The sequence below is a fragment of the Ammospiza nelsoni genome, chromosome 1 (assembly GCF_027579445.1).
Source record: "Ammospiza nelsoni isolate bAmmNel1 chromosome 1, bAmmNel1.pri, whole genome shotgun sequence".
NCBI classification, from domain to species: domain Eukaryota; kingdom Metazoa; phylum Chordata; class Aves; order Passeriformes; family Passerellidae; genus Ammospiza; species Ammospiza nelsoni.
In genome coordinates this window covers 81,396,821-81,409,258 of record NC_080633.1, presented here as the reverse complement: position 1 = coordinate 81,409,258, position 12,438 = coordinate 81,396,821, and the positions used below count along the sequence as shown (strand labels likewise).

Below are 12,438 nucleotides of genomic sequence, written 5' to 3'. Positions count from 1 at the left end.
CAGAAAACTGAATGAAACCCTCTGTATGTGATTCATCATGGCACTAGAACTGCAGTCCCTCAATGTCATTTTACATAGTCTCATTTTATTTCATGCTGTGGTAATTTTCTAAATTTTCTTCAGCATGTGTAAATCATAAGACAGCTTCACTGATTTGAAACAGCTAATAACAAACAAGTTACCAAGGGACCATCAAAACGATATATCTCCAAGTAAAGCTTAAAAAAAAACCCCTTGTATTTGTTTCAGATATCATCTGAATGTTGAGTATCAAACGCAAGGTGCAGAAAACCTGTGGTATCAATACAGGTTGGGGGATGAAGGGATTAAGAGCAGCCCTGCCCAGAAGGACTTGGGGGTGGATGAGAGGCTGGGCACGACCCAGCCATGGGCACTCACAGCCCAGAAACCAACTGTATCCTGGGGTGCAGCCAAAGCAGCACAGGCAGCAGGGTAGGGGGGGGATTCTCCCCAGGTAAGCTGCTCTGGTGGGACCCCACCTGGAGTGCTGCAGCCAGCTCAGCATAAGAAAGACACAGGTTAGACATGGTCCAGAGGAGGGCCACAGAGATGGTCAGAGGGCTGGAGTGCCTCTCTGATGATGGAAGGCTGAGAAAGTTGGGGATGTTCAGCCTAGAAAAGAGAAAGCTTCAGGGAGACCTGAAAGAGTACCTGAAGGAGGCCTGAAATAAATCTGGGGAGGGACCTTTTAGCAGGGCTGTTGCATCTTGTGAAGATGATGTACTTTGGCTCATTTCATGCATTCTCTGTAGTCTCATTCTCCTTTTGTACAGGGCAACAAAGGAGGTAAGAGACATGACAAAATGTTGAGAACCAAAGAATGGCTAAGCTGGACCAGCATAAAAAACATAGAGCAAATGAAGCCCTTGGGTATTTCAAAGCAGCATTAAGAAGCCCATGCAACCCCCTCCTCCATCCTTGCTGTAAAAATCTGTTAAAAAAACATTCCTTGGACCTACTCAGCAATTACTGTTTCCACAGACCTCTGGCTCCCTTGCTGGCAAGGCAGGGCCATGGGACAGCAGAGCAGCACTCCCTCCCAGGACAAGGCAAGGTCTGTGCCCCACCAGGTCAGCTGCAGAGGGAGGGCAGGGCAGAGGCAAGGAGATGGTGGCCAGTGCAGCTTTCCAGGAGCCACTCCACAATGCCAGACTTCTGTCTACCAGGTCAGTGAGATGGAAGTTTGAAGAGGTCAGACCTTTCATAGAGGGAGGGAGCCCCCAGGGAGCAGGGGCAAATGACACATGAACCTGGCTCTGAGAACCTGGACTGCCCCACTTCACTTGTGCAAAGCAAATGAGAAGAGGCAGAGTCAGAGCCGTCTGAACACTCCCAAGAACCAAAACTAGTAATGTCCCCTCCCTGCAAAAAAACCAAACTCAAACAAAGAGCACAATTTTTTTTGATTGGGCTGTTCCTGCCTGGAGCAGAAAAAAAATGGGCATTTGGCATCTCCCTCCTACCTCTTTAGGTCATGAACAGAGACATGATCCTCACCACAGACACCTCATCAGACAGAACAAGGCTCTCATGTTGTGAGAAAGCCATCAGCCCAGCGACAAAAGAAGGACTAGGTTTTCTTGTACACCTTCTCCTTGGACACTGCCTAAACTCCAGGACAGCAAAAGCCCAGCCCAACTGTTGTAGTGTGTTCGTTAAGTTCATTTAATTCCTCCCCCATTTTATGTATCTGCTCCCCCCCATTTTGTGTGAAACGGTTCTGTCCTCCTCAGTTTTCCCACCACAGCCCTGCCAGTTCTATTGTCAATCTGTTAGGTTATATAATTCTTCCTCCTCTTTTTCCCTTATATGTATGCTTTTTCTCCTCCCTGGGCCAAGTCAATCACCCCCCCCCCCCCCCCACTCCACCTAGTCTTCCAGAAGCTTCTCCTCTTTGGGGGTTGTGGTTGGCTGTGGTCCCGGGGCCCCTCCCATACCTGGTACCTATTGGGCTATCCACTATGTCATTTCTGTTAAGCTCATCCCCTCTTCTCCCCCTATTGGTCTTCTGTAAACCCCTCCCAGGTCCACTCCTTCCCTTTATAACCCTGATGCACCTTTTGTTCTGGGTCATTCGCTGGTACATCAGGGGGTCCCTCCCTTACTGGCATTGTGGGCTTTCCAAAAAACCTATTTCACCCCCAGCGAGTGTCCAGCTCCTTCCTTCTCGTCATTTAGCAGCGATGCAGTCCGCAGCCAGCACAGCCTGAGGCCTTACGACGCCGAGGGGCGCTGGCAGACCATGCAGCTGGGTGTCGGCCTTAACCTCAGCTAGCCGGACACTGACCTTGAAGGCCAGTTACACCTCGCCGCACCCAAGTGCAGCAGGCATGAAGCAGCAAAAGCTGCCACTGCCACCTGGTTCCTCTTCCCATCCCTCCAGCAGCATCTAGTCCATGAAGAAAGACTGGACTCCAGAAACAAACCCTGCTTCTACCCTACTAAAGCAAAACACACCTTTACTGGAGAAATGCAACGTTACTACAAACAGCACTTGAGATAAAGCATCCTTGGTGCAGACACTTTCTTCAGCAAATGAAGTATGAGGTAGGAGTGGGATGGAAGGCAGAGAAGAGGGCAAGAGCATCTGTCCAGATACACAATGGCAATTCTCACCTTTGTCGGTTTTTCCTGAGCTGCATCACAGGACAATGAAATACTGCGTTTATCCTTGCCACTGGCAAATGGCCAGGAGCAGCAGATAACTCTTTCCTTTGAAAAGCAGCTGCCTTGGCTGTTAACAGCTCTCCAGTCAGCATTCTTCCTCCACACAGAAACCCAGCTTGCAAGCTGACATATTTCTGCTTTGCACCTGCCATCAAAAATTCCACAGGCCTCTTCTCTTGGGTCTCTGTGCCATGATGCCCAGGAAGTGGTGCAGCCTGTGGCAGCACAGCTTTTGGGAACAGACATCTTCAGAGGTGCTGGTGTACTGGTGGAAGCACTCAAGCATCAGTAGGAGGAATCTCAGGGAGATGGACCTGGCCTGAAGGAATGGAGGCTGTCAGAGAAGCCTGCGGGCAGCCTGGCAGCTGCCTGCACACACAGGAACACTGGGCAGCTCTGAGGTTATCAGGCAGTGCTGCAGTGTGCACCTGCCACAAACATATTCCCCAATAGGTAACCCATTGCAAGAGCATGCCTGATGAGCCCTGCAGATCCCACCCTAAGTGACTCTTCAGAGACAATAAAACTTTTACTGCTTAGCTTTCTACTATCCAACCTCCTTTCAATTAATCCTTCCTTTCAGGGTTCTCTTTAATTCCAACAGATCAATCACAGCTCCTCATTCTCCTAATGCTCTCAGAACAGTCTCTGCAGTACCTTGCATGCCCTGTCTCTATCAAGGAAAGGAGGCAGCTCAGCTCCACACACCCAGCACTCCAACGAGCACCAAGTGGTTGTGGAACCACATGAAGCTGCTGGACTTTGAAGTCCACTCAACTGTGACTGAACTGTGTCACAACACCTTCCCTATGGTGACCTTCTGGGGACTGAGACAGACATTCTCAGGTTGTGTGCATTCTGAGACTCTCCCTAAGCTTTTACCCAGGCTGCCAGGGTTGTCCTGATGCCAGCAAGATTCATATGCCCTTCACAGAGCTGAGGAGGACAGGCTCACTCCTCCAGTGCATCTTTGTCACTTTTGTAAGGTTGGAGTCAAAAGTATTTGCCTGCAGCCCCTGAAACCAGTGAGTGCTCTTAAAGCATGGTTTAAGACCTCAGCAGGTTTTAAGATCTAAATGCTCACAGTTTACCAGCAGCACCAGTGCTCTTACACAGCAACACTTACTTCATCTGATAAAGTCGTTCTTTGTAGAGAGCTCAGAACAAGCACAGCTCTCCCATTTCTCATCCCACCGCCCCAGACCACTGGGGATATTACTCTTCAAGGCTTTTATAAACTTTATCTGGAAGTTACATCCTTTTTACAGAAGAGGGCTCATCTATTTCTCTGAGGGAGCACAACAGAAGCATGAGCTTCCAGACAGTGATGCCAGCCTCTGGAGGGTGATGACAACTGTTCACACAGGCCCCACAGCTGACAAAGCTGTGCTCCTGAGCTCAGCACTGACAGCCCACAACCAGAACAGTGAGGATGCTTTGTCCTCATGGCAGCTACAGAAACCCCAGGCTTGCAAAATAGTGTGATTTTGTCTGTTTTGCCTGGTTTCATGTTTGACGTGGATTAAATGTCAATAACTATAGACTAAACCTCTAGTTCAAAATTCTAATTCTGCAAATAAGCAAACAATCATTGATTCCATGTGCCACTCTGGCTGAAAGGCAACCCTTCCTCCCTCTTAATTAACAGCCCTCTTCAAATTCCATCAGTAATCATGTAAACATCCCATCAAAAAAGCTTATCTCTCCTATATGAATAATTCAAAACCTTTAGGTTTATGAGGGAAATCAGTAACAAACCTGCCTGAACAAAAATTGTTAGTGTTATTTAGTTGAGTTACAAATACAACCTATAAGTTGCTTTTCAGTAAATAAATTAATTTGCCTTTTGTATTGTGTCTGAGTGCTCCCTCCAAGCACATCCTTTGAGGCTTCCCATTTCAAAAGGAAAATTTCACACTTATTGCTTTTAGTGCAAAAGTCTGGGCTGGTACTTTTTATATGAGAGAAGGCATTACCCTTTGAAGACCAAAAGGGATTGTTAAGTAAAAGCTTAACAACCAAAAGAGCTTTTACAGCTACTGCTGTCAAATTTGAAACATTATTTTTAGCTTAGACAGCATGACAGTAACACACCCAGTTATAATTTACACCACAGGTACAGGCTGGCTGGAGAATGGAACAAGACTAGACCTGGGGAGACAGACTGGGGATGTTTGTGGATGAAAAGCTCAACACGACCTGGCAATTTGTGCTTGCAGTCCAGAAATCCAACTGTGTCCTGGGCTGCATCCAAAGCACCATGGCCAGGAGGGCCACGGAGGGGATTCTGCCCCTCTCCTCTGGTCTCCTCTGACACCCTACCTGCAGTGCTGCAGCTCTGGGGTCCTCTGCACAGGACGGACAGGGAACTGCTGGAGCAAGCCCAGAGGAGGCCACCCAGATGCTCAGAGGGCTGGAGCACCTCTCCTGTGAAGACAGGCTGAGAGAGTTGTGGCTGCTCAGCCCAGAGAAGGCTCCAGGAAGACCTTAGAGCCCCCTTCAGTACCTGAAGAGGCCCTACAAGAGCTGGCGAGTGACTTTTCACAAGAGCACTAAGTGACAGGACAAGGGGGAGTAGAGTTAAACTAAAGGAGGATAGGTGTAGATAAGATATGAGTAAGAAATTCTTCATGCTGAGGGTGGTGAGGCTCTGGAACAGGTTGCCCTCAGAAGCTGTGGACTCCTCATCCCTGGAAATCCTCAAGACCAGGCTGGATGGGGCTCTGAGCAACCTGGTCTAGTGAAAGGTTTTCTGACAGGGACAGGGAAGACAGAATGGGATGATCTTTACAGTCCTTTTCTACACAAACCATTCTATGTGATTCTATGAAGAAGTCATCATCTCTAAAGGTATTAGGGAAGATTGTTCAGACATGTTTTGCACCTTCTGCGGTAGGTAGTGCAGAACTATCACCATGCATTTCATTCTCAAGTGAAATACAAAGAAAATACTAAAGTTAAGAACCAAAACATCACCCAAAAAAGAACAAACTTAATTAAGAACAAAGTTAATTTAGTTCACCCCATAGAGAAATTTTAGCCTATTGTATTTTGCTTACTGAATGTTCATTCACCTAGAAGACAAAAAACTCTTGAGAAGGCTTTATCCTCAGTTGTGTAAACATTCTTGAATGTAATATGTATTTAAGGGCTCATAAAATAGAAAGAGGTGATGTCTATAATAAGTAACCATTCGTTGTTACTTTTCCAAAGTAAGTGAAATTTTCAAATTCAGGAATAATTTTCTTTAAAAGCAAAACAAACAAACACACCAAAGAAAAACCCCATAAAAATCCCCTCAAACACCACAAAGTCCAACAAAACTAAAAAAAAAAAAACCAAACCAAAGTCAACCAAAAAGAAACCCCACTAAAAAAAAAATTAAATGGCTTGCAAGTATAACTAACTTAATTTTAATTTTCAATGGGCAGTGTCAGCTGCAGAGAAAAAATCCTTTGGACAACATCTTTAAGTTTGTCTTCCCTTTTCTTTCTGTCAGATGTGGAAAAGCATGCATCATCATCACGATTAATGCGATTTTTGTCATACACAAAGGGTGTGAGCCATGGTGTTCGAAGGAGCGCTCTGAAGTTTTAAAGCTCCCCACTCTGCCATGACTCATGTACACGGAATATACAGGCCATGAATCTTTGGCACGTATCTTCATGGAGTACACAGTAATCTACCTGCCCCGTATCTTACACCAAATAGCAATCTAGTCCTAAAAGAAAATAAAAAAATTAAAAAAAAAGAAAAACCAACACTTACGAAAACCCAATAAAGGAAAAAAAAATGTGCAAACTTGAACTCCTTTCCCTCCTTTCTGTTAATTTGAAAAAAATTGCATGGTCTCCATCAGAAAGGATATGTTCCTATTGGTATTTGTGCTAGAGGCAGGAGTCTGAGAGCTGATCCAATGCAGCTCAAAATTCCCTCTGAGCACAGACAGCTCTTCAGCCTGGCTGTGTGAAAAGCTGACAGCTACCAACAGAGCACCAGAGTGATAGGACTGGCACACATCCATCTGCTCGTGTTTCCCCTGACCCCGATGATAGGGGTGCAGGGTGGAAGGCATGGGAGGATCAACCCAATACAAAGCTGGACTGATGGGGTCTTTCTTCGGAGGGCGCCTACAGCAATGTTCAAATCCACATTCCAAGTGGCAAAACAAAACTCATCTTCACAGTGGATGTTTCTGCTACCCATATGACTGTGGGGGTTTTTAATTTTTTTTCTCTTTCCTTTGAAAACCCATCTCCATGTGTAACCAACTAACATCCCGTGTCCCAGTTCAATTCACTGTAATTGTCATCTGTGTTGACTAGGTTTCCTTCCTTACTGAGGTGCTGTGAGCAGTACAGTCACAAGAGAGCCTGCTACTCCAGCACAGACAACCAAAGGGATATTTTGAAAGCGAAACAAGAAAACCCTCTTCAGGGCATGTCAGGGAAAGAGGGCATCCTATAGGCACTATGAGGCAGCCACAGGTGGAACAGAATGCTTAAAGTTCAACAGAAACAGTAGTTTCAGTCACTACCACTGTCTCCACAATTCACTGATGTAAGCAGGTATTTTTCTCCCTTTCATGCAAAGAATAGTAATTTTTCCTCTTATCCATGTGTGACTCTATACAAAACATGAGACTGTGATAGTTTCTTTAACAGATAGGAAATGGTGCAATGGTGCTCTTCAAAAAGCATAAAGCCGTTACAGGTATTTTGCTAGATAATTCTCTGGCTAAAATTTCCTTTTTAAGATTTCCTCTTGTACTCTGAACATCCAAACTTGCATAAGGCAGTAGGACATGCAAAAAGTGCCAGCTTTTCCCTTGGAGAAATGGGTTTTTTAAAGAAGTTTTAAAAAATTAGTTTTAAAAGAAAGTGAAGTATCTTGCTCTGAAAAGTGCACTTAACTCTTCCTTGATGAAAATAGGAGTGATCTGAAAATGGACATAATCTTCCCTCTTTGATCAACACAGCAAAGATGAAACACCAGAAATACTTACAATTCCTAAGGCAAGTTTCTTCTACATCTGCTTTAGGCTATTTTGGCTGTAGCATTTATATACTCTAATTATTTTGTGCATTAAATACCATAAATATCCCTGTTGATTTTTGATCTATTTGTGGGTTCCAACATACAGCTGTATTTCATTTGGCTGAGAGGACATTCTGCAAGTAGGACTTGTACACCAATGCATTTCAGGGACAATCATTATTATTTATGGATAAACCAGTGATGCTAACAGCTTTTCCCTATGTTATTGTTCAATTTTATATCTGTGTACCTACAGCAAAGCATAGCTCTGTGGGACAGAGGAAGAAAATGTACTTATGATTTACTTTGAAAGCAAGTGAACAATCACTTAGCTTTATGTGGCAGGAACTTTGCAGTCCATTTGCAACACAAAAAAATAGCTTTGTAAGCAAAAAAAATCCTAGCAATTTCTTCAGAGACAGCAGATCTTTCTCCAAGACAATACACTAGATTAACAGAAGTATTTTCTCTCCGTTTATGAGTAAGCTCCCTCCTCAAATTAGCTTAACCTACTGTACATATAGCACAACATTAAGTATTTCTCCCTTTTGTGCATGTATCTGGGGTTCTATTGGTAGCTGCCATCTGCAAAAGGTATTTTATTTGACTGGCATGCACAGAATACATTTGGTTAAGCACATGAGGAAGAGAAGAAGAGTTAGTAGCAGAGAGTAAGTTACATATCTCAGAAAGACAATCATGCAGGTTACATCCACCTACCTGTACTAGTGCGATATGTGCCTGTGTGTGCTGGTTGCAGAGGGTCCCCCTGGCTCTGGCTGAGACTCCTCATAGGGGGCTTCTGATAAACTCTGTCTTCGTAAATAGGATCTATGTGGTGCTCTGGAGACTGCAGTGCCCTTAACTCCGAGCCAAGGTGGCTGTGCTGGCTGCTGTAAGATGCCCGAGACCCAGCTGCAAACAGATTTATAAGAGACGTTTAAGAGGGAGAAAACAAGAGACAAATACAGGATCTGACTGATAAAATTTTACTTTAAAGTAGCATTTAAACACAAAAAAATCCCCAAAGCTAAGTAGTAAGTGTTTTCAACATGCAAATAGAAATAGCAAGCAAGGGCAGCTACAGCTCCACTTAAACCCTTTAGCTGCATCATTCAGCTGCCTGCATCTACACAAAAATCCCATTTCTTCCAAGGAAACTACATATTTTGGTGAGATCGATATCATGATTATCATCTCTTTTTAAAGAGAGACCAAAGAACCCACCACCTCCTCTCAAAAAAAAGAAGAAAAACGCCAACTCTCCCATTTCCAAAACACAAAAAAATCCCCAAACCAAACTAAACCCAAACCAGTCCCCCACCCCCTCATTAAAAAAAAGAAAAACCCAAACAAACAAAACCAAACAAACAAGAAAAGGCAAAAGCTGTACAACCCAGGAATGTCCTCAACTAAACGGGTCCAGGACTGGGGGAGGTAGGAGGGTTGGGGAGAAAAAAGCAGCAGCAGACAGAACGAGTTTCACATGTTATGCCCACATCTGAAGACCTACAAATAAAATAGGCTGGAGTAGATGAATGGATCTAGATTTACATGAAGGCTTATCTTTCAAATGCTTCTCAAAATCGCAAGAGAATGGTTGTGCCTTATCAACATTTTGTCTTCGACACTTTGAAAAAAAATCAAGTTGCTAAGACTTTCTACAACTTAAATATCCTCTGAGAATGAATAAATTAAACACACCTCCTGAAAAAAACCATTTTAAGGATACAGCATTTTTTTTTTTTGTAAATAACAAGATCAAATGCGATTTTAATAAAACATCTTATTCTACTATTAAAACCAGATTATATTAGAACATTTAAAAATGAGACTTGTATATTTCCAGCCGTGATTGAAGTTGTCACTTCAATCCTTTTGCCACTCAGGTACTTCAGCTCTGTGGTCTGTTATCAAGAGTGGCAAGAAGAGTCATGGGGATGCTGTACAAACATTACACATTTTGAAGGTAAGAATAAAGTAAAGTAGGCGATAAGTATGCAAGTGACACTTTGCAAATGTCAGATCTATACCACAAAGTGGTAACATGCTACTTCAGTGTTTAGGAAAGCAATCACAGATACAACTATTCTGGCCCTTGCTGCTAGTTCTGTGAGGTTGAAATCGGGATGTAGGTGACGTTCCACTGGCTGAGCTTGTACTGCTCACACCACGGGCGTAGCTATTCCTGCTGAAAGCCTCTGCCACAATCATTGTGCTTGCAGTGGTTTTGTTGCATAAACAGACACTGAATACTTTTAAAATGCAAAGCACAGATATAAAGTAAGATGAGATAGCAACACAGGATGGAAATGAGAAATATACACTGACACAATATTACTTAAACTTTAATACAAATTGTCTGGAGAAAAGAATAATTTATTCCCTTTCCTTCTTCTAATCAGCTTGTGCCATATATGTGTTTTCTTCCAAATTTTTCAACTTTTATGCATGTTTTTAGTGGAATGCCCTATTTGCATATTTTTCCCTTCAAACATTTTTCAGTCTGAATTGCCATTAGCACACTGCTGAAAGTAATTCTGTTGCTCCCCTTACTAGAAAGTCTGCCAAGAGTCCCAAATATTTTATCTATAACTACAGCAATTATCCAGAAAGTTGATATTACTATTACAGAATTAAATTCTTCATGGTCTACATTTTCAAAGTGCTCTTAAGCCCCGCACCCTTGAGACAGATTTTCAGAGCAGCTGAACTGCTCCCACCAAGGTCTAGTATCCTTCAGAGTGGCCTGAAAAAGAGCCTGTTGTGATTATGTCCAAATTTCAATGCATATTTGGCTCAATCTGCATCAAATGAAAAAATACAGGAAAACTGAGAACATTTCAGACATTTACCAGTATATCAACAAATCAGACTTGCTATAGAATAAAGAATTACAACCCCATTCTAGAAGCATTACAATTTTTTTGCCCACATACAAGTTAACAGTGCTTTTCAAACAACAGATTTTCTTTCTAACTCAGCTTCCTGTAAGCCAAGTAAGCCAAAAGATTTTTCCCACTGAACTCAGTAGCAGTATAATCCAGATATCAGCATGTTTCCAAACTGTTATGGTAATCTGGTGATGTGGGCTTAATTCAACCTCCTTCATACTCTATCAATAGTTCTGCACTTACAAGGGCTGATAGTAGTCTAAACAGAAGCTTAATATTATTATTATGCTAATATTGAACAGAAATTTATTTGCAAATTATACACGTAATTAAGACTTTACTACTGTAGTAAACAGTAAGCACATATATAACCAGAGAAACTTCCTGACCAAAACATTTAATCAACCTGTTTTGACTGAAAACAGTTAAGTGGCAATCTAAAAACAACTTCAAAGCATCTGAGTAACACATTATGACTGAACATCCCTCCCAAGAAGGTCAAGAGTTAAAACCCTATCAGTGAGTAACTGCCACTATCCCTCTAACACTTCAGAAAAATGAAGATTTCAACATGTAACCAAAATATTTTCATTTTAGAAACTAAACTACTCTCAAATCTCAGAAATTAAGGCCATTTTAAAATCATGTCTCTTAAACACCTTAAGTTTTAAGCAAAAATGATACTTTTCTATATGCAATTTTACTACATTATTTCCAAATTACCAGGTATCAATATTTAAACACAAGAAACTACTACCTTTAAGGTTCTTAAATCTAGCTAAAAAGACAATAAGTCAGAAGATTTTAAAAGAGATGTAACACCATCATACTTTTTAATGTTTCTATTAAGTAGGTATTTAAAAAACTACAACAGCAAGTTGATTTAAGTTAAAATTTCCTTTCAGTTGCTCCTAGAAGTTTTTCTATGTATTAATTTATTCAAGTCTCAACTAAAGAGCAACAAGTTTTTATTGCATATTTATTTTAAATATTAAAATCAACTAACTAGTAGCTGTTATATCAAGAGTTATATCCAGGGAAGGTCACACAGATAACTTAGGGATTTCAGACAACTGAATCCCACCTCATCTACACACTCAACCCTGCACCATCTGGAAGGCACTGGAGGGACAGTTGAGATGACTGATCAAAACAAGGACCATGAACTCAAAGAACTGATGTCACTGAGAAGGAGAGGTGGAATGGGGCTCCTGCCTGTATCCCGGATTAGCAGCCAACAGCTACATCCTTTCCTATTCAAAGCTGCAAGCTGATCTGTACCACTGCCTTCAAAAACTCTTGCATTAAAGCAGTTTGAAGCTCACAGAGGCTGGAAAAGCAACCAGATTGGAATGGAGAAACAGCAACCAATATACCACCGGAAGCAATAGAAGCAAGGCCCACAAGCAGTCTCGCATTAAGGAAGCTCAGCACCCTCAAAAGCAGTTTCCCTAAACGTAGAGGCATCATGAATGCATGGCTGCCCTGAGACTGCACTCACTAAACCTTCTTATCCAGCTGCCAGCCCTTCCCCCTGCACTAATAGCCCTGCCCCTCTCTGGGTGCCTGAAATCAAAGCAGTGATGTGCAGCAAGGCCACACACCTTTCTCCTACATAATCTGAAAATGGACTCAGCCCCACTCCCTGGCCAGCCGGCCCTAACAGCAATGGTGGTTTTATTTCAGAGATGTAATCAGGCATCAAGCCCATTCACAGACAGGTCTATGCTCAAGTTCAAAGAAAACTCATTATTAAACTTTCAGTCCTGCTAGTTGTTATTTATAGATGATGTATCCAGCATCAGCGCATAGCCAGAAC

At 42.6% G+C, this 12,438-nt stretch overlaps 1 protein-coding gene across 4 annotated transcripts in view; it reads right to left on the bottom strand.

Moving 5' to 3' along the window:
• The window catches only part of CTNND2 (catenin delta 2), a 639,809-nt gene that overhangs the window by 237,983 nt on the left and 389,388 nt on the right, over nucleotides 1-12,438 (bottom strand). For all 4 annotated transcript variants that reach the window (XM_059470378.1, XM_059470386.1, XM_059470397.1 and 1 more), the window contains exon 8: nucleotides 8,446-8,640. In XM_059470378.1, the coding sequence (XP_059326361.1) occupies nucleotides 8,446-8,640 (195 nt within the window). The remainder of the gene's footprint in view (nucleotides 1-8,445; nucleotides 8,641-12,438) is intronic.